Source organism: Anguilla rostrata, chromosome 1 (genome assembly GCF_018555375.3).
Source record: "Anguilla rostrata isolate EN2019 chromosome 1, ASM1855537v3, whole genome shotgun sequence".
In the NCBI taxonomy this organism is placed as follows: Eukaryota; Metazoa; Chordata; class Actinopteri; order Anguilliformes; family Anguillidae; genus Anguilla; species Anguilla rostrata.
In genome coordinates, this window is record NC_057933.1 from 40,326,364 (window position 1) to 40,338,089 (window position 11,726).

Genomic DNA, 11,726 nt, shown 5'->3' on the forward strand with positions numbered 1-11,726 from the left:
CTGTTTTCATTGATCATACCTGAGATGTTTCTACAACTTGATTTTTAGTCCACTTGTGGTAAATTCAATTGATTGGACATGATTTGGAAAGGCACACACCTGTCTTTATAAGGTCCCACAGTTGACTGCATGTCAAAGCAAAAATCAAGCCATGAAGTTGAAGGAATTGTCTGTAGACCGCCGAGACAGGATGGTGTCGAGGTACAGATCTGCGGAAGGGTGCAAAAAAAATTCTGCAGCATTGAAGGTCCCGAAGAACACAGTGGCATCCATCATTCTTAAATGGAAGAAGTTTGGAACCACCAGGAGTCTTCCTAGAGCTGGCTGCCCGGCCAAACTGAGAAATCGGGGGAGAAAGGCCATAGTCAGGAAGGTGACCAAGAACCTGATGGCCACTCTGACAGAGCAACAGAGTTCCTCCGTGGAGATGGGAGAAGGTTCCTGTCAGGAGTGGGTGCGGGAATGGACCCAAACGCAGAGTAAACAGAAAGTCCAAAACTGGGGAAAACAAGACTTTAACTAACAGGGAACAAAGGGACTTGCAGGGTGAAACAAACTAAAATCTTCAAACAATTTACAAAAAACAAAAATACAAAAACCCAAAAACGAAGGAAAACAGGGCAGGCAGGGCGCAGGCAGGGCACAGGCAGGCAAACAACAGGTAAACGGGAAAAACCGGGCAGGAACAAACAAGCAGGTAGCAAACCAGGTACAAACCAGACAAAGCAAGGCAAAGCAAAAGATTCCAGCACCTGAGTCGGGGAGAGGGAGACTTAAATAGAAAGACGCAGACGAGACACAGGAGGGCACGATGAACAATCAAGCCACAGAGAGGGAGGGGAACACGAGACAGAACGCAACTAATAATTGGATAATAGAAAACAATAAAACAATTAACTGAACACAAACCGAGGTACCGCCATCTGGCGGCCCAACAGAGAACAACAAGGGGAAAGACAACAGAAGACAACAGAACCCTGACAGTTCCAGAAGGACAATCATCTCTGCAGCACTCCACCAATCAGGCCTTTATGGTAGAGTGGCCAGACGGAAGCCACTCCTCAGTAAAAGACATATGACTGCTGTGTGGACGTGTGAAGTTGTTTGTGAATTCTGTCAGAAATTTATGTTTTTAAGGGCTGAGAGTCTGTGGTCATTGTGGTTATTTCTGTAGGAATCCCTGAAAAGTGCCAAACTCTCAGTGCTGTATAGGTATGGGGCATGCCGCCCCACTAAGGCATAACTTGGTGTGATGGCATACCTGCCATACCAATATGCAGAGGCAGTTAAGATGGTGGACAGTGAGAGAAGGGCTAGGGACACAAGGAATTCACTTAAATGCAGATCCCAGGAGATGTCAGTTAAATAAACTATAGTTAGTGTTGAGTTCTGATAGACTGGTTTTGCTTATGGCATATGGTATTAATTGTTCTGAACAGGCCAAAACAAAAAAAAAGATTAACATTACTGTGAAAGCAGCAGTGAGGATTTGAAAACAAATTTGGACTTTATAGTTAAAGGATATGAAAGATATGAAGGAAGCAGTGGTTTTCCCAATTAGTACACCAGAGAAAAACCCCAGTAATCCAGCAAACTACAGACCAATAGAATTAACCTCATATTTATGTAAGACTGTGGAGAGAGTGATAAATGAAAGATTGATTTATTACACTGAAACAGGTGGTGGTATTGCAGGATGACAGAGTGGGTTTAGAAGGGGAAGAGTTACCATTTGATCCAACTTTATGCTTAGAACACGAGGTGAGAAGGGCTCCGATAAATAGGGAAAGTATGATAGTAGTCTTTTTTGACATAGAGAAAGCCTACGATATGATATGGAAGGAAGGCTGGATTATGAAATTACACCAGAATGGAATGAGGATGAGCACTTGGATAGATAAAAACATTTCTATCAGAAAGGTGCATTTCAGTGAGAGAGGTAGGGATTTGTCAATGAGGTATATGGTGGAGACTGGAAACCCTCAGGGAATCATTATCAGTCCTGTGTTATTTTTCTTAATGCTAATGATGTCTTCTCTAATGTACTGTAGATAGTTCTATTAGCGTTCTCTTTGTTTTCAGATGTGGCAATGTGGAAGAGAGGGAGAAATGTAGAGTTTATTGTAAGGAAAATGCAAGAGGCAATAGGAAAAGTAGAGGAATGACTGCTGAAATGGGGCTTTAGGTTTTCAGTACTGAAAACCAAAACACTCTTTTTCAACAGAAAAAAGATTGGCTAACAACTATATTTAAGGCTATATGACAGAGAGCTAGAATGTGTGGATAGTTTAAGATTTTAGGACTATAAAATCTGTTTGATAAAAAACTCACATGGGCAACACATATAAAGAATATAATAGATAAATACAAGAAAGTGCTAAATGTTATGAGATGTCTCATAGGAGATAGATAAGTTATCAATGAGGACCATACTGTATGCATAGGGTTAATAAGATCAGTGATGGACATAATTCAAAGTCAGACATTTAGATTAATCTGAGAGGCAATGAAAACAACGCCAATGGCAGCAATACAGGTGGAGATGGGAGAGACCCCACTAGAATTGAGAAGATTTGAGCTTTCTTTAACTTATTGGGTAAATGTGTGAGGGCAGGTGGAAATCCATCTGACCTGAAGAGTATTAGAGATCCCTGTTGGGAAAAGGAAAAAAGAAAGACTCAAAGCTTTGGCTGGTTTATTGAGGAAAAGGCAATTAGGATTGGTATTTGAAAAATGCCTATACATCCAACAGTAGCATTTCCTGTACTGCCTCCATGGTTGTTGAGAAGGGAGGAAGTGAACTGTTTCTAGAATGAGATTTGGGCACATGGGGCTAAATACCACACTGTTTAATGAATAATCACACAACAATGGGAGATGTGACCTTGGTAAAATCCAAGAAACCATTTAGTAAGTTTGGGTTAATTGTCCAAATATAATTAAGATAGAGAGCAACTGACTTTAAGACCGTCAGAAAAAATGCTGTTGACACGCTATGTACTTGAATCGAGAAAGCACCTATTTGACTTCCGAAAGAATACAGGTTTTATTGATCGAATTTGAACACAATACTTTCAATTATTGTATGTAGAAGGAAACAAATATCCAGACCTATTTTTTACAGTCTCTGATCCAGACCCACACTCCAGTTCAGAAGGTGGCGGTAACTCACCACAAAGCTATAAGTCACCCGACATGACACTGAAGAAGAACACGGCAACCGAAAGTGTCTATCTTCAGGCGAGCTCCGTGAAGCTAGCAAAAATTAGACTTCCTGTATACAAAATTCCGGTCAAAACTTCCGGTGAGTTTCTATCAAAATACAAGCACAGAATTAACGTTAATAGCGTTAATTAGTCCTGAAGAATAACATTACAGTAACTACGGTTTCTGAGCTTTGATAGAGGCATCCCTTTATTTAAAAACATTTCAGATACAATTTGTACACAATCGCTAGCTACTAGCTATCTTGCTATTTGGCTGTTTTGAATTACTAGCTACTTCCTTGCTATTTGTCTGGTTTAAATTACTAGCTTGCTGTATGGCTGGTTTAAATTAAGCCTGGAATATTACTTTGTATGTATGTTTTTTAAATTATGCAATCATTTCTGTGCAAACACGTTCCCAGCAATTGTTGCAAAGTGTTTTAGTGTAGCCCGGCCATGCATTGCCATACACTGTCAGTTCATGTTCATAACAATTGTTGCTGGCGTTTTAGTCATCCCCACAGAAAGCTTACTTAACTGAGAGTGTATAGAAATGCATGGCCAGGCTACACTAAAACACCAGCAACAATTGCTGGGAACATGATTTCACAGAAATGACTACATAATGTTATAGGTATGGGTCTGTAGAGCAAATGTATACCCTTTCATTTGGTAACAATTTTTAGTTTTGGCAGTAATCTGGTAAATAATGAGCCAGCACTGAACTGACAGTGTATAGCAATGCACGGCCGGGCTATACTAAAACACCAGCAACAATTGCTGGGAACGTGATTTCAAAGAAATTATTGCATAATCTTGAAGATATAGGTTTGTAGAGTAAATGTATACCCCTTTCATTTGGTAACAATTTTTAGTTTTGGCAATAATCTGGTAAACAATGAGCCAGTACTGAACTGACAGTGTATAGTAATGCATGGCCGGGCTACACTAAAACACCAGCAGCAATTGCTGGGAACGTGATTTTCCAGAAAGGACTCTGTAATGTTAAAGGTATGGGTTTAAATATAAGTATATAAAGCGTAATTATATCCAACTGTATTAGTTACAAGAAGAAAAACGACAAAATCGCACTTAAAAATCATTGCATTTATTGAGCTTTTAGTTTGAAATCCTCTAACCGGAAGTCTCCAATTGTTGCCAGCTTCGCGGAGCTCTTCAGGCGGGCTGTCTTTGAATTGAATGTTTGCAGTGGGAAAAGCGGGACAATAATGTTTAGCAGGTAACAGCTAGCTAGCTAGGTATGTTAGCCAAACGAACAAACGTTAAGCTTCAGGAATAGTCGTTTTCTAAATAGATATAGGCGATCTGACTAAATTGAATCACATACGTCAAGCTAGCTACTATTCGTTTAACGTTTTTGTGTACGACGACAACTAATTAGCATTAACCAGCAAGCTGACTTGATATGCGCATTGTTGCATATAGATCCAAGGTGTTGGTGTCGAAATGAATCCTTGGGACCCTGTGCCATATTCCGTGACTCCCGCTGCTCAGGTCCTTGCGAGATGTGTTGCATCAGGTGTTTTGGCTCAGGTAGGTCGAGAGGATGATACATACTGATTTTCCTTTCTTAAGATCGATGTTGGCATATTTATTGATTTTAGAGCATTGCAGGGAACCTATTTTAATTTCACCCACGTATTTCTTCGTTCAGCGGGATCTTGACGCGGTCCCAAGAGACACCAACGTCTTCTCTCCACGTCTCATTGTAGCTGAACAAGTTGCAGACTTGAAAAGGCAGTTTGACGTGGTAACAGCCCATGCAAAGACATCTTCATATGTTTGTGCTTATCTTTCAGCTTTAAAAATCCATATTTATGTATTTTTTGTGTTTTAGAAAAACCTGGAGATGGAGCTGTTGAAGCTTGAGAAAGAGAGCGCAGACGTAACCCACAGTTTCTTCCTGAGTAAATTAATACAAGGGCACTCTTACACATTCATGCCTTGGACAATAAGATTAATCACAAACAGTCTCTGCACAAAAATAGGTCAAATTCTCATGTAAAGTTTACGTGAATGTTTTAGACACGGCACCCTGACCCAGTGTTCTCATTGTGTGTATGTAGGCCAGAGATTTGCTGCCCTGCAGCAGTTTACTTCACATCTGCAGGAGGTGCTCAGGGAGCAGGCAAGTCTACGTCAGAGACTGATGAAGCCTCTGTGCCTGCAGAACCTGCCCATAGAGGCCAATCTGCACAGGTAAGAGCAAGAACAGGCCAGGTTGGCCATGCACAGGACAATACAGCTGTATACAGCATGACAATTTAGAACTGAGCTAGGCAATTTAAAACAGTTGCAGCCTTTTGTACAGTAACTGTATTGAACCATGCAGAGAAACAGGCGATGAAACCATTTCATTTTTAACCCAGGCCATTTGTTTTGTAAATGTACAGTATTTTAAGATGGTTGGTGTTTTTGAATATAAAATTAGGTACAATAGCTAATGTAACCACAGTCTAAATGTCTCAGTGTCTGCTGTGCTTGGAATATGTGGGGTGGGGGTGGGGCAAATTGGGGCGGGGGGGGGGCAAATTGGGGCAGGAGGTATTACTGCTGATAGCTTTCAGGGCTTTTAAACCGCTCGTTACTGTATGATGTGTAGCTGACAGTTGAGCAGAGGGAAGTGGTTGGGATGCTGGATGTGCAAATTCTGGGGCAAGTTTCAGTAACAAGCATGTTTCATCATATTAGTGCCAATGCCAGTTTTTTGCATTATAGCACAAATGCCAACTGTAGCCACATTTCCAAATTCATGGAAAGAGTAGAAGAGCACAGATGGCAACTTATGAATGAAAAATGGAACAAATTTTTAATTATCACAAAATATTTAATCTTCCTTACAAGCCTCAGGCCCTGTGGTTATAAATAGAGAGCTACTGAGTGCGTGTAGGTTTTGTTGTAAGTCTGGCTGTTATAAATAAGAGGTTCAGATGGCTACTTTTTAAGACTGCTTTTCGAGCATGTCTTCGTTATGTTTCATCATGAGATGAGCCATTATATTTGCATCGGTCCGATGCCCATAAGTTTGTTTTAAGCAATGATCAATCGACGCATGGCCAGTATGATTGTGCATCCCTGGGAAATGGTTGTTAATGTTCTTCCGGAGAGTAGCATACAGCTATGTCCAGCACAGAGAACTGTAAAACTGGCATTCACTGTACAGGTTCTTTACGTCTAGTTGAAAGAGTCATTTGTTCAGAGGTGGCAAGAAAGCTGTTGTGCCAGTCAGCAAAATGCGTGGTTCCTATATCATGATAAATTCAAGGTGGATAGGAAAATGTACAATATGAATGTGTTTTGGCACATTATTAATACAAAAGTGTCTGGATTTCGATGTTAAAACTCTTTACTGTGGATAGCAGAGCTCTACCCTTTGAAGTAAATGGAATATGATCTTAACTGACAACAGTAAACTTGTATGTCATTCAGGCTTAATATTAAGAGTTGACCATATGTGTTATGTGTTTAATGAAATGTCTGCTTTAATGCACTCATGTAATGTAGGTATGTGGTGGAGCTCATAGGTATGGTGATGGACCTGATTGAGAACATGGAGAGCAAGGTGAAGATTACTCGCTCCTTCCCTTCCCTTGGCCCGACCATGACCAGCCTGGTAGGTCCCAGAAACGCTGCCTAAGTGAAGTGTCTGCAGATGGTTTTTCCACTGTTGGTTTCTTGAGTGTGGGAGTACAGTGGTATTTAAATAGCAAAGAACTTAATGGGATGTGAGCAATTTGTCGATTTGTTGATTTACAGCCGCAAACTCGCATGTCAACAGTTAAATTAAATAGCCCCCCCTATTTTTTAAAAATTTTCAAATTGTTCAAAATAAAAGATCACCTATGTTACCTAGGCTACTGCTCTAAATGGGTAATAGAGGGAGTGGGCAGGACTTGTCAGTCACTTTACTGATCTGTTGAAAAGCTGTTCAGCTTACAAAAGTGTTGTGTGGAATGATTTTGAAAGGCTGAATGAAAACACTGTTCTGGGAAAAATATATGTAGCCAAATTTGCATACCATACGTCGACATCTATGATGTTACCCGACCTAAGAACCAAACAGTTGAGGCCCTGGGGCCATAGTAAAGAAGCATCCAATTTCGCAGTGAGGCAGCGTCAGTGTGACCGCTCACTGGCTGAAACCACAACAGAGTTAATTGTAAAATGGTAACAAAAGACATGCTCCCAGTAAGCATGGTAGAGGGTGATGGGTTTCGGGGACCTACTGGCATTTGTTAAGCCCGAATATACTCCTGTGCAATGTAGCCTACTCTTGCGCAAAAAACCACAGCCTCTCTCTCCAAGTCCAACAGTGTTAAGTCTTTTGTGACTATAACTTGACACTTCTTTGATGATTGGGGCATGTGTTAATGTGCTGTTAATGAAGAAGCATACAACTGGTCTGGAAAAAATATAGCAAAGCCTTTTTTTGATTTATTTTTAAAAGTTTTAATCTCGTGATCTGCACTGATTCAAGTAGTGGTGTGTTTTTATTTACGGTAGCAAGGGTGTAATTGATGGGGGGGTTCAACCCCCCAATATTACAAAAAAGGCCAAATAATCCCCTGATAAGAAAAATAATTTTACGTAATGGGGGATTTCATGTGATTGGGATATACTGGTAATGCTGGGTGTTTGTCACAGAAGTGACAGGTGCCACAGATTCTGTGACTTTCCCCATTTTACCATTCCTGCTTTTAGTGCTTTCTGTGATTTTTTTTTTTGTTGGCACTTTTGGATGGTAACTGTCAACCTTAACATAGCCTATGGTGTTATTTGTATAGGCATATGCATTTTAACAATAGCCAAATTCTGGAAGAAACAAAGTGCAACAATGTAGGCCTATAAAGGGTGTGGAAAGCGCTGGGATCAAGATGTTTGTCGTCAGGTGTTGTAATCAGACATTTGACAGCCGTTGTCAACAGTGTTGATGCCCAGTGCTCTTTCTGCTGTTATGGTAACATTAGTGACAAATTTGACTTAAATTATTAAAGACTATGAAATTTAAGGGCTTGTGAAGCCTGTATTTTGTTCATATTTGATGAGAGCGCATTCTTTTTACTCCCTGCAGGTTTGCGTGTTGAAATGAGAAAAACATGTATTATTTAAATAATAAAGCTGCAGGTCACCTCAGAAAATGTGTTCATCTCCACTTCATATTTTGGATGTAGAAATGGGTGAAATGGGTTTAAAATGATCAGATCAGTGTTAATATAGACACCATAGCGGCAGCAAATGGCCACTTGGCAGAGCCACTTTGCAAAATACCCAGATAAAACACAAGATTCCCTATTCAAAAAAACAAGCAAACAACACGTCTTGAAAAAACCTGAGATATTTAATGTTCAATGACAGAATTTCTTTTTCAAGAGATGGTGAGTTTTAGAATGTTAAACATAGCTTCTTGATAGTCATGGGCTTTTATTTTGATGACAAATGTCAACTTGATTTCTATATCTTGATTAAATATGTTAGACTTATACATTTTACCATTTGTAATTCACTGAAACTGGTGCATTTAACTCTGTGAAATTCACTTATCAGTGGTTGCTTCCAAATTCAGTTTTGGCTCCACCTATCATACACTTCACTTGCAAACTTCACTTTTAGAAGATGTTACGCACATACGGTGCCAATAAAAAAGAAATATACAGTTGCGTTTAGCGAGTGGGAGGGAGTGAGGGAGTGAGTGGATCATTTGAATTGAGACCCATTTCACCCCGTTGGAAATTTCCCTATGAAGATATGCCTAACCTTACTGATGCATAAAGCCTGAATTGGTTGTGTACCCTGGGATGTAAAACACCAGTTTCCATTTACATTTCTTGATCATCAGTCAAGCAATGAATTAATTGCGCACATGGCAAACTTGGTTCAGAGGGCCAGGATGCAAGCCACAGAAGAGCCTCATCACGTTTGACGAATTGAATGTTCATTACAAGTGTCATCACATTTCCTTATTATTCATAATTTCATACACAAATAACTAATTCTGAGCATCCTATCAGTGAGTTATGTTTTTCTTTCTGGTGACAAAACATGTCATTCCCAGTTTGGCTATATATCTTTAAAACAACATTACTGTGGGAATATTTCCCCAGCTTCTAGAATTTTACAATAAATCTCACTGTCACAAGAATAATAGCCTACCATTTTTTGAGCAGGTTGTAAGACATTGGAGCACAAAAAATGAAGATTTCACGAACTGTAATTCTTTATCAAAAATTTGAATTTTAACTAGTTAAAATTTAACTGTTGATATCAAATACAAGTTCAATAAAAGCTTAAACGGTGGGCTATAAACCTCTCCTTTAGTGTCTTGAATTCACAACGCATAATTCAGGCTAGAAAAATGATTTGACGAAAATCTGCTGATCATCATTTAAACTGCAGAATCTTTGCGTGACTGAACTTATTATATATCATCATAAATGTGCATATAGGAAAATACTGCACAAGGTTATGATGCAAAGAACAATAATAATCTCCAAATAAATTAGTAATCATTTATGTATTGGTCTTGGTTAGGATATTTGAGTGAATCTTTTGTTTGATTGTTAAATACGCTTAAATTAACGAGGTGTGCAATTTTGGACTTAAGTTTACTTTTTGCATATATCAGGTTTGATTAGGGCCTCTTACTATATGACTTCTTTTTTTTGTTTTTTTAAAAGAACCAGAATTTCCTGATATGAGCTCAGAATTTCAGATATTAATTCACATATGGCCCCTTTGTCCACTAAACGTGAAGTCAACCTGAAACATCTTTTGTAGTTTGTTAATCCTTTGTGTTGTGGAGCTGTAATTTGTAATCTCAGCTGTGGATGGATTGACTGTTGCTCCTAACCTTTATATTCATTGTAAAGTTCCTTTGTGTTGGTCACGTAATCAAATCTGTGGGACTCCTTTCTGCCTTAGGACAATGCTGTGGCCCAGCTGCTGACTCAAGTGGCTGAGGTTGAGGAGCTGGCTGGACAGGTGTTACAGTGGAAAGACCTGCAGCACCACATGTTCACCACTAATAACCAGACCTCCACCTGAGTCCAAGACCAACCAACCAGGATCCAAAATGCGCATGTGTTCTTTGACCTCGCTCTTCAGTTACCAGCCAGTGCAGGTCCAGCAGCACATCTAGTGATATGCTTACCCAGTACAGTTGATTTTTGCTTATTTACAATTTGTATTTTTAGGTGGAATTCCATTCCTTAATCCTTAATTCCTTAATGTTGAGGACCCCCTTGAAAACAAGATGGTGCAAGATGGGGTCTATCCTCGAATTAAATTTTGAAATGAACTAAAATAATCGTATTGTAGTTTTTTCTTTTCTTTCAAACAACATGCCATCATTCTGTCCTGTGTTTCTTTGTTTATTCCTGAAAGGACAATTTTAATATGTTGGGTTTAGCCCAGAAATATAATTTATTTCTTTTAACACAAAACATTTATTTATTACAATATGTAAAGCGTCCATTCTGCTGTGTGCATTAGGTCTTGAGGCTAATGAGGTTAATTTGTTGATGCATGCGCTCCTTTGAGGTGGTGCTGATCCTTTTGCTGGTCAGGAATACATGTGGGAGCCTCTCCGCTGTCATGTGACTTCTCCAATATCATGTCACTGGGGTGGGCTGAGGATCTTCCACTGACAGCTCTTGGTTCATGCATGGTGGCTAAAAAACCATAAAGGTTAGCGGAGTGCCTTAACTACAATTCCGACTTACATGTTATTGTAAAAGTCCATTTTGTTCTTTAGAGAGGTGTGTCATCGTGGTTTTTTTGTTTGGAATTTGCAACTGTAACTTGGCCATGTTCCATATTACATCAGTGGCATGAAAGAAACCTTGTATGTCCCTTGTTTTTTGTTTAAAAAAAATAAATAAATAAAAATTTCTTATCCAGCTTTGTTTCCTCTCAAACAATAAAGTTGGTTCAAAACCTTGTGTGACTTACCTTAACCCCTTTGCGCAAGCCACCTTGTGGCCAGGATGTTTGCATGCTGAAATTGCTCAACTCTGACATTCTGTGCCCCTGCAACCTAACTATATGTGGAAACAACTCTGCGTTCTAGCTATGTTAGTAGATGATACTCAACAACTATGCAAAATACGTTAGTTTATAAGTGCTACCATTGTTGCCTCGGTCCCCCTCTCAGGCAGCTTCATTGAATAGTGCTTGCCAAACAGTTTCATCTGCAACAGTAAAGAGAACTCTGGGATGATGTCCATAATACTCTTTTTACAATCATCTACCATCCAATCTTTCTGTTCTTTTACTCATTTCATTTTTACTCATTACTAATTTTCTTTTTCACTTTGCCTATAAGGCCTGTATCCCAGAGTTGTCTTTTCACTGTTGCTGATGAAACTGATGTTTGGAGAGTACTACTCAATGAAGCTGCCAGATGAAGACCTGTGAGGTGACTTGTCCTCTTGCGCAGTTGTGAACCTGGGCTCTTCCACTTCTCTTTCTGTCCTGGTTAGCCCCAGTTTGCTCTCTTCTTTC

The 11,726-nt window shown here is 39.5% G+C and overlaps 1 protein-coding gene and 1 long non-coding RNA gene across 3 annotated transcripts; one reads left to right on the forward strand and one right to left on the reverse strand.

The window, feature by feature from the left end:
* The first annotated feature begins 4,330 nt into the window (after positions 1-4,330).
* haus2 (HAUS augmin like complex subunit 2) lies at positions 4,331-11,164 on the forward strand. Of its 2 annotated transcripts, none has more exons than XM_064336898.1 (7): positions 4,331-4,446; positions 4,653-4,760; positions 4,882-4,977; positions 5,065-5,134; positions 5,294-5,426; positions 6,732-6,840; positions 10,146-11,164. In XM_064336898.1, the coding sequence occupies exons 2-7, from the start codon at positions 4,674-4,676 to the stop codon at positions 10,266-10,268; spliced, it is 618 nt and encodes a 205-aa protein (XP_064192968.1). In that variant the 5' UTR covers positions 4,331-4,446; positions 4,653-4,673; the 3' UTR covers positions 10,269-11,164. The 2 variants fall into 2 exon arrangements, with proteins under 2 accessions (XP_064192968.1, XP_064192976.1); XM_064336906.1 differs by having other exon boundaries at positions 4,380-4,465.
* On the reverse strand, positions 11,095-11,700 carry LOC135255568 (uncharacterized). The gene is made up of 2 exons (XR_010330190.1): positions 11,610-11,700; positions 11,095-11,579 (listed from the first exon to the last, which is right to left on the reverse strand). It is a non-coding gene; the product is annotated as an uncharacterized LOC135255568 (long non-coding RNA).
* Positions 11,701-11,726: the final 26 nt, after the last annotated feature.

What these genes read in the sequence shown, in the direction of transcription:
- haus2 (XM_064336898.1), top strand. Translation starts at nt 4,674, where the DNA reads ATGAATCCTTGGGACCCTGTGCCATATTCCGTGACTCCCGCTGCTCAG. An exon ending in TGAAAAGGCAGTTTGACGTG is followed by an intron (nt 4,978 to 5,064) that starts GTAACAGCCCAT and finishes TTTGTGTTTTAG; the next exon opens with AAAAACCTGGAGATGGAGCT. An exon ending in GCCCGACCATGACCAGCCTG is followed by an intron (nt 6,841 to 10,145) that starts GTAGGTCCCAGA and finishes TTTCTGCCTTAG; the next exon opens with GACAATGCTGTGGCCCAGCT.